Raw genomic sequence first — 14,084 nt, forward strand, 5'->3', positions numbered from 1 at the left:
ATGCCACACCGGAACATCATCGCCATTTATTGGTATGACGCAGTGTTATATTCATCCCATTTTTGTGATTGAAACTGCTCTAGAAAAAGAAGCAGGATATTGCTTATTAGTAGTTCATGACCTTTTAGCTGTCTGGCTTCCTATTCTGAGACAGAATGTTAGATGATTTATATGAAACAATGGTGATCTCTGAAGCATACGATTCAATGAGACAGCAGTTGTCAGTTTGCTGTGAGTTAAATGTCTGAATAAATGAATGCTATATTTGAATAATCGCAGCATATTATATTCAGTCCATCTGTAAGTCTCGCTCGACATGCTGTTAGCGAAATCTCATTGGAAGTATTGTTTATGAATATGAATGTGCACAGTCTGTGTGAGCGATTCCATATGTGCTCTGTGTATGAAGCAGGCTGCAGATGTGCTAATCCTTCTTTGGCATAAGCTTGGACAACCCTGCGTCGTCCTAAAAGTTAGCGTTTCTTTTAAAAAAAGAATAAATTTAAATGTAAAAGAAAAACAACAACTTGCTCCTCAGCTCACAGTTGAGGAAGAAGTAAAAGTATTAGTACTTTGCTATAAAAATTGTAACATGAATAAGATGTAACTGACAGACTGCATGTGTATTATACAGTTTGCACACTGAACATGAAACCTTTAGTCTGCAGGAATATTTAGGTCACACACTCATCTCTCTGGCTCTCATTGATTTTCATTTGCAGACACTGTTCCTGGATAGACCTCAGCCTGGGAAAATATGGGTTAATGAGTATTGATCTAGGAATAGGCTACTTAGCTAGTCCCTGAGTGATGTGGCTGCAATCGACGTCAAGATGTCAAGTCAACAAAGGCTGATTTTATTTTGAAATATGGGTTACTATAACAAATAAACTATATTACATTCAGGTTAGCAGCTTTGTGAAGCTCCTTCATAGTCAAGTTATACAAAGAGAACATTTCATAACTTGATTTTTTTGCTGACCACTGTTAAACAACAGAAAAAGAATGTGCTAACTAACAGGCATATGACTGAAAAAAGATTTGTAATGTGGTGATATTTGGTGGTCCCATACAAACACGAGAGTCTTACAAAGCCAGTGATGACTGTCAAAAAACCTTGGGTTGGACTCCTCTAAATAGAAATCTGAAATGGGATCCAGTACTCTACAGTACCTCCATCATGTCACAACAGATGTACGAGAGCAGTTTATTGTGGTGGTGACCTTTGAAGAACAGGTGTTCTAACATGCTGTGAATGACGAAGCTATCATGTTTACTTTCAGCACATTGCTACCTTAGCTTAAGTATGTAGCACGATAATATTTGCTAATTAGCATTGTTTTGCTATCTGGCTTTAAATCAAGATTTCAAGTATTAACAAGAATATTAATATTAACATTTCATCCTATTTCATCCTGATGAAGGCAGACTGCTGGGACGTCTGTGGCATCGTGCTTGTGTGCACATGAACACTCCAGTTAGCAAACATGCTAAAATCTCTGCATTCAAGTGTGGTCACTACTGGGTAATGTATTACACATTACTAATTACTTACTTAATTACTCTCTGGAGAAAGTAAATTTACTCGTTACATTACTTTCTTGTCACTCTGTAAAATTACATGAAACCTACTGTCACACAATTACCAGTTAAATCTATAAACCAGAGGCTACAGTTCCAAACTCCAGTCTGTGGATGGACTCGGGAAACTAAGCTAAATCAGCTTAACTGATATCTTAGCATTATAACCTCTCAGCCAAATCAGGTCTCTGAAAACAAACAAACAAATGAACTAAAAAAACAATGGTAAACATGAGTTTTAACAATTCACAGCATATTTGAGCAACTCATAGAATTAAAAATACACTTTAGATGTCTGAGCAAAAATTTCGAGATGAGGAGAAAAAAGTGAATGTCAGAGTCTGTGTGTCTCTCTGGGTCCAATTTATACTATAATCTGACCTAAAATAGCCATTTAAAAAAAGCTTAGCACTGACCATCCACTTATATACTTCATAGCCTTATTACAGATCACCGGAGGACATCAAAATCAAGTACCATGTTGGGCTGGAATTCTGTAAAATATACCCAAGCAGTAATTGGTATAACCTTTGAAGAAATGAGGAGAACAGAAAACATTCTCCGGTCTCAGGTTAGCCGGTTGATGACGATATGTGGGTTTAAAGGAAAGATTCACAGAGGTTACAGCCTAAGCAAAAATCTAGTGAGTCAGACAGTCACACAATATCACCATTTTAATTGAACAGCACTTTAAAATAGTGCAATTATCTTACCTATGATTGACAGCTCATGTGGAGGTGGGAGATAACAGAAATGTTTATTTGGCACATTCTCCTCTCTACATAATAAGAAAGAGAAGCATTCTTAATGGGATATTGCACTTGCATGAGTATCATCTCTGATAAGTCTTTATCAGGTCATTTCTTTGAAGCAGATATGACGCATATGTAGATGAAAAATTTATTAAAGCAAATGAAAGTGACAAAGGTGTCACTTCACATCATAAATTCTTCAAGAATTTTATATCATGTGGAAATGGCTTTTAGTGGATCAACAATACCTTTAGAAATATAATACAGTGCTTCTGGACAGTATTCACAGTGCTTCATTTGTTCCACATTTTGTTATGTTACAGTCTTCTTCCAAAATGGATTACCGTATTTCCCGGACTACAAAGCGCACCTGAATATTAGCTGCACAAGCTAAAATCAGGGGAAAATCCTGTTTTGTACATACATTAGCCGCACCTGACTAAAAGCCGCAGGTGTTTCAATGTTGACTTATCATATGTAAGAGAATATGCACAAAGGGAATTGTCAGGAAAGAGATGGCTGTTTGGAGACACACCCCTTTTATTAATATTTTGAAAAACAAGTTATGGGTACATATTTGCACATGTAGTACATAACAGTAACCTACAGCACACCAGAAAAATAGATTCGGACTACCTTTTAGGCTCAGGTGCAGTGACACGGCTTTAACAAGAAGAAAAGTCAGTCATTCACCATCTTTCTCTTCTTCCTGCGCAATAAAACCACCAAAGTCCTCTTCTCCAATGTCGGAAACGAACAGGCTCAGGATGGCTTCGTTATCCACTCTCCGCTTCTCTCCTTCGTTGTCACTTTCAAAACCAAAGAAATCCTCGTTGTCAGTGTCAGAGTCGAACACCCTCAGAAGGGCCGTGGCGGTGTCCTCCTCTCCATCATGCAGCAGTCCAGCCCTTCAAAATCCGTTGGTGATCGTGGATGTTTTCGCACTTTTCCACGCTGTCAGAATCCACCGGTGGAGTTGGGCATAACTTGCTTTTCGCAAGTTTATCGCCGCTCGTCATCCACGCCTCCCGCTGAATGCGTAGCGTTAATTTGAAGTTTGTTTTTCGCGCTACTTCGTACGGCACTACGTTGCCTGGCGGACGGACATGTGACTAACATACCACTCTTGAACCCCGATCCTTCCGTCAGGCAACGTAGTGCCGTACAACAGCGGAACAAACAAAACAAATCGTCTTACGATATCACAAAAATCATGGAAAATCCATAGAAAAGCCGCAGGGTTCAAAGCTTGTGCAAAAAGTAGCGGCTTATAGCCCGACAATTATGGTAAATTCATTTTTCACCTTAAATTCTATGCCCAATACCCCATCACCAAAGTGAAAAAAGCTAGTATTGGTTTCCTTACAAATTTATCAAAAATAAAAAACAACAATATAACAAGTAGATAGCCATTGACAGTCTTTATAACATGACACTCAAAACTGAGCTCAAGTGCTTGATGTGCATGTGAGTCCGTCTGTGGCAAATTCAGTTGATTGGACATGATTTGAAAATGCTCAATTCAATTCAATTTATATAGCGCCAAATCACAACAAAAGTCGCCTCAAGGCGCTTCATAGATACAGAGAAAAACCCAACAATCATATGACCCCCTATGAGCAAGCACTTTGGCGACAGTGGGAAGGAAAAACTCCCTTTTAACAGGAAGAAACCTCCAGCAGAACCAGGCTCAGGGAGGGGCGGCCATCTGCTGCGACCGGTTGGGGTGAGAGAAGGAAGACAGGATAAAAGACATGCTGTGGAAGAGAGACAGAGGTTAATAACAGATATGATTCAATGCAGAGAGGTCTATTAATACATAGTGAGTGAGAAAGGTGACTGGAAAGGAAAAACTCAATGCATCATGGGAATCCCCCGGCAGCCTAAGTCTATTGCAGCATAACTAAGGGAGGATTCAGGATCACCTGGTCCAGCCCTAACTATATGCTTTAGCAAAAAAAGACTCGTCTATATAAGGTGCCATAGCTGACAGAGCATGTCAAAGTGCAAACCAAGCCATCAAATCCAAGGAATGGACTGTTGACCCCTGAAAGATTATATCGAGGCACAGGTGTGGGTAAGGGTATAGAAAACTTAATACAGCACTGAAGGTCCCCCAGTGGTCAAAGTGGCCTCTATCATCTGTAGAAGGAAGAAGTTTGGAATCATCAGAACTTTTCCCAAAGCTGGCTGCTCAGCCAATCTGAGTGATCAGGAGCCACAGGCAGAGATGTGACCAAGAACCTGATGGTCACTCTGACAAAGCTCCAGAATTGCTCTGTGTAGAGAGGACCACCTTTCAAAGGGACAACCATTTCTGCAGAACTCTACTGATCAGACAATGGCAAAGTGGCCAGATGGAAGCAATTCCTCAGTAAAAGGCACATGGAAGCTCACCTGGATTTTGCCAGAAGATACCTAAAGGACTCCAAGACCATGAGAAACAAATTTCTCTGCTCTGATGAAACAAACATCTTTGGCCTGAATGCCAAGTGGCATGTCTGGAGGAAACCAGACACCACTCGTCACCTGTTCCTACAGTGAAGCATGGTGGTGGAAGTATCATGCTGTGGGGATGTTTTTAGGCAGTACAAACTGGGAGACTAGTCACAGCTGCAGGAAAGAGGAATTCAGCAATGTACAGAGACATCCTTGATGACAACCTGGCCCAGAGCACTCTGAACCACAAACCCTAAGCACACAGCCAAGATAACAAAGGAGTGGATTTGGGACCACTCTGCTGAAGACCCTTGAGTAATCCAGGCAGAGTCCAGAGTGGAAACCCAATTAAATATCTTGTGAGAAATCTAAAAATGGCTGCACACAAATGTTGCCCATCTAATCTAATGGAGCTTAAAGCAGTTCAAAGAAAAATGAGAGAAAATACCTAGAAACGGGTGCACCAAGCATCATACTCATAGAGGCTGTAATTGCTGCCAAAGGTGCTTCAAAAAACGATTGTTCAATTCTGTCAATACTTATTAATGTGTTATATTTTTGTTTTTATTTTTTTTATAAATTTGCAAGAATTTAAAGCAAAAGTATTTCACTTCATGGAGTATGGAGTGTGCAGAATTTTTAGGTGAAAATAAATGTAATCCATTGTGGAATAAGATTCTGTGATAGTGCTGTGAATACTGTCTGGATGCACTGTACATTATCACTGAGATAGAAAGATAAAACCATCAGCCATCTGCGTATTTTATCTCCCTTTCTTTATCTTCACATTGTAACTTGATAAATCAGCTGCAATAACCCTTTCCAACACTATTTGAGTAGTCTGAGGAATACAAGCATAGATCTAGGCTGTTCCATTGTATTGATTTATGCTGGATAGTCTTCTGTACTGAGTGCCCCACTTGTTGAATGCTGCTCAGCACCCTAATTTTTAGATGAAAGTCTGTATGTCTGATCGAGCCATTTGTTGAACCACCTGCACTCTCTGTTCACATTTATTGATCTTTCTTTTTGTCAAACAGTGGATGATTCACAAGTTATTGCCAATAGATTCCGTTCTTTCTTTCTAAGCCTCATTTTTATATTCTTCACCAATGCTTCAATGCTCAGTTTATGTCTCATATTTTAAAAACAAAAAAAACCCAACTCCCTCTTATTCTGAATGGCATGAACTATGATTGAAATGACACACAGTGGTAGCTAACAACTGGTTGGAAAAAATGTCTTTTGTCCAAACTGCAGGAGGTTGCAGGCTGTCCTGGGATGAAATGGGTCACAAAGAAAGTGCAAACTGACAATGTCCTGATCGCTGTGGTTGCTAACAGATTGCCAGTTACCTGTAGTCTACATGGAAGTTGCCGAAAGGTCTACGAGCGCTCACTATCTTACCACGGAGCAGAAAATGGAAATGGAAACCATTTGCTTTCCAAGTAAAACTTGTGCTTCACTACTGAAGCCAACTTATTTCAAAAAGTGTTACATTTACTTTTGTGTCACAGTCTTCACAGTTTCACAACTACCTGATCAAAAGCTCGCAAGTATTTGCAGACAAGCCAGTGTTTTCCAAAGAAACTATGTGCAATCACGGCGATCTGCTAGCAAGCAAACCAATCACGAGAAGGTTTTTGGTGCGACCCCATACACCTTTTTGTAACCAATATCACCTGGCGACAGGCAACAATCTCCAGTAAACACTCTCAAGCGATCAGTGAATAATTATTTAATAATTATCATCAACTCAGCCACAAAGTAAAGCTACAGATCGGGGTCGCACAGTGCTGAGGCAGATAATGTGGAAAAGTTGCTAATGCTCTCCAGACTCAGACCTTTGCTGATATTACCTTCAACAGAAACACTGTGGGATGGGAGCTTCATGACCTTGGTTTCCATAGACTAGCAGCTCCTGTAGGTCTAGTCTGTTAGTGGCCTGGTATTTTTGTCCATATAGGGTATATATATTTGAGGGCTTATTGACAAACAGGTGGGCAGCACATATGAAAGTACTTAACAACAGGTGAAAACAATATGGAGAATCTGAGAAAGACAAAGAGAGGAAGCAAAACTATCAGGGCACAAAATACATCAGATATTCTAAGTAAAACAATAAATAACCAAAACAGACTGACACAGACATGGTTAACAATGTCAAGAGGACCAATGTGACAACAAAACACAAGGAGGCACAGGCAGACAAACTGCTACTAAAAATAGTCAAGGTGTTAAACAGAACACAAGAGATCACAAAACGTTAAATGGTAGAATAACCATTAGAATCAATATCATAAGAACTAAAACTTCCAATATACTAGAATATGAAACAAGAAATCAATTCAACAAGTACCAGACTAATATGACAAAACTAAAAACTATTAACCAAAGATCAAAAATATAATGAAGACAAAACGAGAAAACAAACGTAGGAGCAGTGAAACTGCTTCACGCTGCATTTCAGAGATTTATGATTACACACTGCCTCTGCTGGGACACTCTCCACATACACACCAAAGTAGGCACCACAGCTGTATAAAACAACAGGCTAGTGCACAGTTGTGTGATTTTGCCAGAAGCAGAGAGTGACCTTCTGAAAGTCAGTGTTGTTGTTCTCTCTTAGTAAGAAATAATAATCCATCTCACAAGCATAACACATGACTGCAGTCAATGATGCAGCTAAAGAGCAGCATTCACCACACTTTTTAATCAGCTGGATTTTACAATTGTAATAAAACAAATTATATTTACTTAGTTCTTATAAAATGTGAGGAAAAAGAGGGAGTCACAGAGGGGTACTATCTGATATTCAGTGCTCTTTAAGCAGCTGGTGTTCTGTGTACGGTGAACTAATGTGGACTAAGTCGTGACAGATGATGATGATGATGATACAGACTGCAACTCCAACGCTATGCCATCAGAATGTAACAACTTTTGAAAATTGTTCTTCCAAGTCATGAGGGCAATCAGGACACCAACCCCCTACCAAATAATTAAAACTTATAAACATTAGTAACTTTTTTACTAAATACACTGTAGCTGCACTTTAGCTGTTTTTGGAAAAACCCATGCCATGACCGCATAAATGTAATTACATGTGTTGTGAACACAGCCCACACAGATACAAATGCTGGCAATGGAGTAAGAAAGTAGCGTGGACTTGTAGGTTCTAAATACAGTCATCACGCATGTCTAAATTAAGCTGAACTGTATGATTAGAAATGTAAAAATTCAACTGCATTTCACTTGAAAATCAAATTTCTGTTACTGTAACATTCCATTGCAAACCTCTGGTACCAGTGCTGTAGCAGCATCATCATTGCAGACAGTCACGGTCATAAACCTGAAGGAAAATACGAGGGCAATCCCAAAAGTAAGGTCTCCTATCATTTTAGAAATACAAACAACCATTTATTTTCCATAATATTGACATCATTTTAAGGCTTGAAGACTTATTTATTTTTCTAAATAATCGCCATTTCGGTTGACGCATTTTTGTAGACACTGTAGCAGTTTTACAATACCTTTGTCATATCCACTCGCCGCCAAAGTTAGCAGATCATTCTCTAGGGCTTATTACTACAAATGATCCCTTCACATGAAAACAAAAATAACTTATTTTGGATGAGAAGTCTTGAAGAACATGACTGCTAAAGATAGCTTCCTGCTGACCATCGACAGGCAATGTGATATTGGGTATTCTGAACAGAACAGAGCAGGCTGAGGCAGAGCATGCTATGATATTTCGGCATATATAATAAAGTTGCATCAAAGATAGAGTTAAAGCAACTGTATGAACACAAGTGAGAGAGATATAGAGAAAAGAGGTGGGAGTGAGACGAGAGCTGAGAATAGAGGATAGAGTGCAAATTAAATCCAAAGCAAAGAGAAAATGGGGCTAAAATTTGTCATAACAGAAAATGGAGTGAAGATGAGGCAACACTCGGAATGGAGTCCGTATAGCTCCATGAGAGGAAGAATGGGAGGCTAATAGCTTTTCGGCAGCTGGGTCTTCAATAAGAGAGTGCCTGCCTAGCAACTGCACACGCTGAGCTCGTAGCAGCAGCCTGGTCACAGTTGTCATAGAAACAAGCACACGTAAAAGTTTTTACTGTATTTACAAAGAGCAGTTTGCAACTTGAGAAACATTTACAATTTTTAGGTTCCAGGTTATTATCTGCTCTCGCTTTATTTAGAACGACTTTTGACGTACATCAGGGGACTCATTTATTAACACGCTACAAACTCCTCTGGTTATATTTGAAACAAAGATATTGCTAACTTATTAAGCAAAATCTCTTCCTTTCTCCATCTTGTGCTAATCACTTCCATAAAAGTGACCTCTACTGTCACACACAGAGTCTCCAACACACACCACACACACACACACACACACACACACACACACACACTTACATGAGTGCCAAGCCGAGGTAGTTAGCTGTGCTGCCCCAGTACATTGGGTTCTCTGTGATGTTGAAAGGAAAGCCTGTTACCTTCTCATCCATCAGAATGCCAAAGTAGTCACCTGGAAAATACATAAAAGGACAAAACCTGTGTTTCATAACTTCAGTCTGACAGTTTCTTTTTCTTTTCAGTGATTCAGGAAACTGGAGTGCATCCCAGTAGCACTTGGCAAGAAGCAGAAAACATTTCTAAACTGTCCAAATTTCAGTTCTACATCATCTTATCAACTAGTCCCTAGTAGACATGGATTCAGTCAGCAAAGCCCTTTGGACTTGCACAGCGCTACCATGGTTTCTGCTATGCCATCAACTGATGTCTTGTTTTCACAATCCTACCAGACAGATTTTGGACCTGCTTATCAAGTCTACGATGATTTTTGACATGTACCTGACAAAACAACACAACACTAAAGTCAGACTGAGGATACACTGCCGGGAACATGACACAGCTGTGTTAATGCTGCAGTGTCTGGGTGCTGTGCGTCACCTGGCTGTTACTGGTGTCAACAATACAACTCTATGGGCATGACTTCATGTGTAATCTTTGGACTTTGTTTCATAGCAAAATATTACAAAAGAAACTTTTTAGAACCTCTGACAACCTCTTTTGGTGACCTGTTTTAGCAGAAATATGTCCTTAACTTTTAGTAATGGGACTTTTTCTGACAACCCCACTCTTAGGAATGGCAAAGTGTATGGCAGCATAGTGCCTTAGTCAGAGATGAGACCCACTGATGGGCACTCAGTGATTTTGTTTTTTTTCTTCCCTCCTAGTACACTAGTGCCTAAAAGCTGGCCTCACAAAGATGTGTTACTGCAAATGGGACTATTTTCTGGTTGGCGCCACTGCTTTGTATTTACTGGTGCAACATGAGTCGATGACTCATATATATATATATATATATATATATATATATATATATATATATATATATATATATATATATATATATATATATATATATATATATATATATATATATATATTCATATTCAGATCTGGCGTTTGGAATTATTTTGGTTTTCATGTGACGTATGACCCTGAAGGTAAGCGAGTCATGGACTAAAGTAAAACAGTATGTTGGATGTGCCATGCAATGCTCAATTACATGGGTGGGAGCTAGTGTGTTAGCGCAGTTAGCTCGTTAAAGTGTTGGCTGTCTAGCCCCACACACGGGGCGATCGGCGGTAGCTCGTTAACGGAGATTTGCCGTGTTGTGGCGTTAAGGTCATTTCAACGAGATTAACCTGAAAGCACTAGTGGGAACACAACGAATATGACTGCACATTTACGCCGACATCATCCTAGTGCAAAGACCAAAACAACAAGCATGCTACTAACTTTAGCCGAGTCATTTAGACAGCTGTTAGCACATGATTCTCCTTATGCTGCTGAGAATATAGCCCAGAAGAAGCGGATAGTATAGCTTTTATTTTGGAAAGAGACATTTCTCTGTAATAAACTCTCTTTTCCAAAGATGAGTGATTCCTCAATCAGATACAGGGCTTGCAATATCGCTAGCCCGACGTCCTGTAGCTAGCGATTTTTTTCAGTCGGGCTACCAAAATCTATCTCTTCCCTGCCCGTCGGGCTATTGTAGGAAGGAAAAATATATGTCAATGCTTTTGCATTCTTTCAGAAATGTAGCTGGGTAATTATGTCATTGGCATCTGTGAGCCACGGTCAATATATGACATATTGAAATCGCGTTTGAATTTGCGCTTGTTTTTTTGCTTTCACTTTGCAATCGTGCGAACTGTGTATAGAGAGCGACAGCACTGATCTGTGAGTGATGATAATTTGCGCACCAATTCCTCTGACATCGTCTTATTAATCGTTAGCTTACTATGCAAACATGACAAGTGAAATCTCCCACAGCAAGCTTAAACATGTGAGAGGTTGATTGCGCAGAGAATTGCTGAGCTTATGTGAGTGCGTGTGTAAAAGCAGCAGGATATATATATTTTAGTTCTGCTGAGCCAAATAAGACAGGTCAGGGTGAAGAAGTGACAGCCAAAGAAAAGCTTACCACAAAACGGAGAAGTTATGACAAATGAGACTATAAGGCAAAAAGAAAGTGCAGCTTTATGGTTTCATGGACAAAATAATTTCTGTGGCTGCAATATGACGAACTATATAACCAGGGCTGCACATAAGTGGTCCGCAGGTGCGCATTCGCTGTCAAAATAAAAAACACGCACAAGGGTTAGGGTTAAATTTAAAAACTGTACTTTTGAGTTAAAATATATATTATCATTTTAATAAATGACAAATTAAAAAGGCATGAACATTTTTTTGTATCGAAAAAATATCGAACTGTGACACCAAAGTATCGAACCAAACCGTAAATTTTGTGTATCGTTGCACCCCTAATATATATGTATATATGTACATTTAAGAGTGGCTATCAAACTTAGAACTTGTAATACTATTATATTGTACACAGTATTGTAAATATGGCAACATATATTGTTTGTACTTTATGCAAGTATTAGGAAAATATCCTGTCAAGTCTGTTTCTAACAAAAATCTGACAGCTAGTGTAACATGTCATCCTTATGTTGAGTTAGATGTTAATTTTCTGTGAGACCACTTTACCAGTAAAGACACTCTGGAGCCTTTTCACACAGGGCTCACGCTGGCTGTCCACGAGAATTAGCCATCCCACTTTGTTGCCCTTTGTCATAAATGCAGATGCTGAATAAAAGGAGTTGTTGCTATAAAATTGACCCGATCCTGTTTGTTCATTTAAAGAAACTGAGAAGACATTACACAGAGAAACCTGTCCCTATCCCGGAGTGGGCACTCTGCCTATTCTGAGAGACATGGCCTCAGACTTTGTGTCCTTTACAAGCTAGAAGTCATTGTCAACCAAATCTGACACCTACCGCCCCTCAGCTTGAAGTCCAAGACTTATTGCTTAAAATGTGAATCAAGATCTCACTACATTTGTACTGCATAGCTCCAACAACAGGCCCAATACATCTTATTCACAAAGGCATTTGTGAATAAGACTGTATAAAGAAGACTGTTGAATGCCCTCTCCAGGTCCTCAAGACACATCTAGGCTGGTTGAGTAAACTCCCTCGCACGCTTAAATCTCATAAGAGGATAAGAAGCTGGTTTAGTGTTTCATGACCAGGAGAAACTGAAAATCACTTAGACCTCAGAGGTTTAAATGTCAAAGCCATTTTGACATGTCTTTCTGATACTTTTGCCATAAAATAGAGGTGTCTGTTAAACAAATGCATGTCTGCGAGTAAAATGTTAGTGAGAGCAGCTAAACTAGGTCACCACTCAAAGTAACGTTAGCCCTTTAAGGTCTACTACGTAAGAAGTACTGCACACACATGAACTTTTTCTGACCCATTTTGGGAATTAAATGTAACAGGGCATGAAAATTCTAATATTTCCCTTATACCCTCCTCATACACCCACACACACAAATATTTACACATACACTTACATGCAGACTCCAGTAGGTAACACTGACCTGCTGAATTGTGTCCAAGTGTCCAAGTTATATAACGATTTTCATAATGTATGCTCATTTAAACGCCACAGGTAGAGTTGGATAAAAAAAAAAATTATATAAATTTGATTATATAAACAAATTTCTTGGTTTTGAATAGAAAACCAGCTGTAACTGGCTGACGGAACAATATGCTAACCTCAATTTTTGACTTTCAAAGTGACTACTGTTAACCCGTTTAGATTTAAGAGCTCCTGCGTCACTGTCGTTTCAATACGGTTATGAAATTAGGCAATTTGGATTTGGTGGACAAGCAGCTGCAATAACTGTGGTAGTCTAGAGGTTAAAGATGTGGGTCTGTGATCAGAATCAACAGGTTAACACCGAGCGTAATTTGATTTTGTTTGGATCTTTGTTTCTAACCTTGTGCCATCAATTTGAATCATCAGGTCACCGTGACTCAAGGGGATTAATATAGAGCATATAAGACATTGAAACACAACATACACCCACAGGCTATGTCCTTCAGTATGTGTTTGTTTATGTGGGTGGAAGGGCAAAGGGAACATGGTGGAACATAGAGATCATACCGACACAATTAAAATCATCTCAAGAGTGAAACACATATATGTAAACTTACACAGACAGAAATTTTCAAATTAATTCAGATTAATCAGTTGGGAAACAGTTGGGAGGAATACAAAGATCTTTATTATTTGATTAACATTTAAAACTCCTCATAGTTTTTGCCCTGTATATCTCATGCTGCAGTCACACTAGACAAATGGTGGTTTGAGACCACTCCGTGACCAAAATTATTGAGACAGTGTGCAATGAACCTGCAATCTTGTTGCCTTGGAAATGGTTGATTAAAAGATGGGAACTAGGTCTGAGACTACTTGCAGTCAGCTGCTGTCTTCAAAGTATTCTACCAACCAAAGCAAGGAGGTTTTTGCCAACCAGTTGCAAACCACATGTTTTTCACTAATGACAGGTGGTTGTCAGGGTGTCACTGACTGGACTGTAGACCTGTGTGCAATCATTTGATTTTCCCAGCAAGTGCCATCAATTACCATTACCCACTCAGAATTGGTCAGGGCGTATACATTTTAACCTCATGCCCCAGTGGTTGTCAGATGGATGCAGACTTGTTTGTAGGCCTCTGTGTCTGGGGCCTTATTTATCTGATTCTACATTGTCATCGTAATTATCACACATGCAAAATGGTGGACAAGTTAGCATCATGTGGGTAGTGGCTGTAAAGCCTCAATAGGAACAGAACCAGCATACAGTTAGTTTGTGCTGATGAATGCAACTTGTGTAAAATGGGCCCCCAAATCGACTGAGGTTGACTGCAAAATGTTGTC

General features: G+C 39.3%; 1 protein-coding gene across 3 annotated transcripts in view; it reads right to left on the minus strand.

Annotated features, from left to right (window-relative positions):
- pemt (phosphatidylethanolamine N-methyltransferase) overlaps nt 1-14,084 on the minus strand; it is an 82,733-nt gene that overhangs the window by 13,562 nt on the left and 55,087 nt on the right. For all 3 annotated transcript variants that reach the window (XM_082543691.1, XM_082543693.1, XM_082543692.1), the window contains exon 5: nt 9,195-9,306. In XM_082543691.1, coding sequence (XP_082399817.1) covers nt 9,195-9,306 — 112 coding nt within the window. The remainder of the gene's footprint in view (nt 1-9,194; nt 9,307-14,084) is intronic.

Source organism: Aulonocara stuartgranti, assembly GCF_965226115.1.
Source record: "Aulonocara stuartgranti genome assembly, chromosome: 8".
Lineage (NCBI taxonomy): Eukaryota > Metazoa > Chordata > Actinopteri > Cichliformes > Cichlidae > Aulonocara > Aulonocara stuartgranti.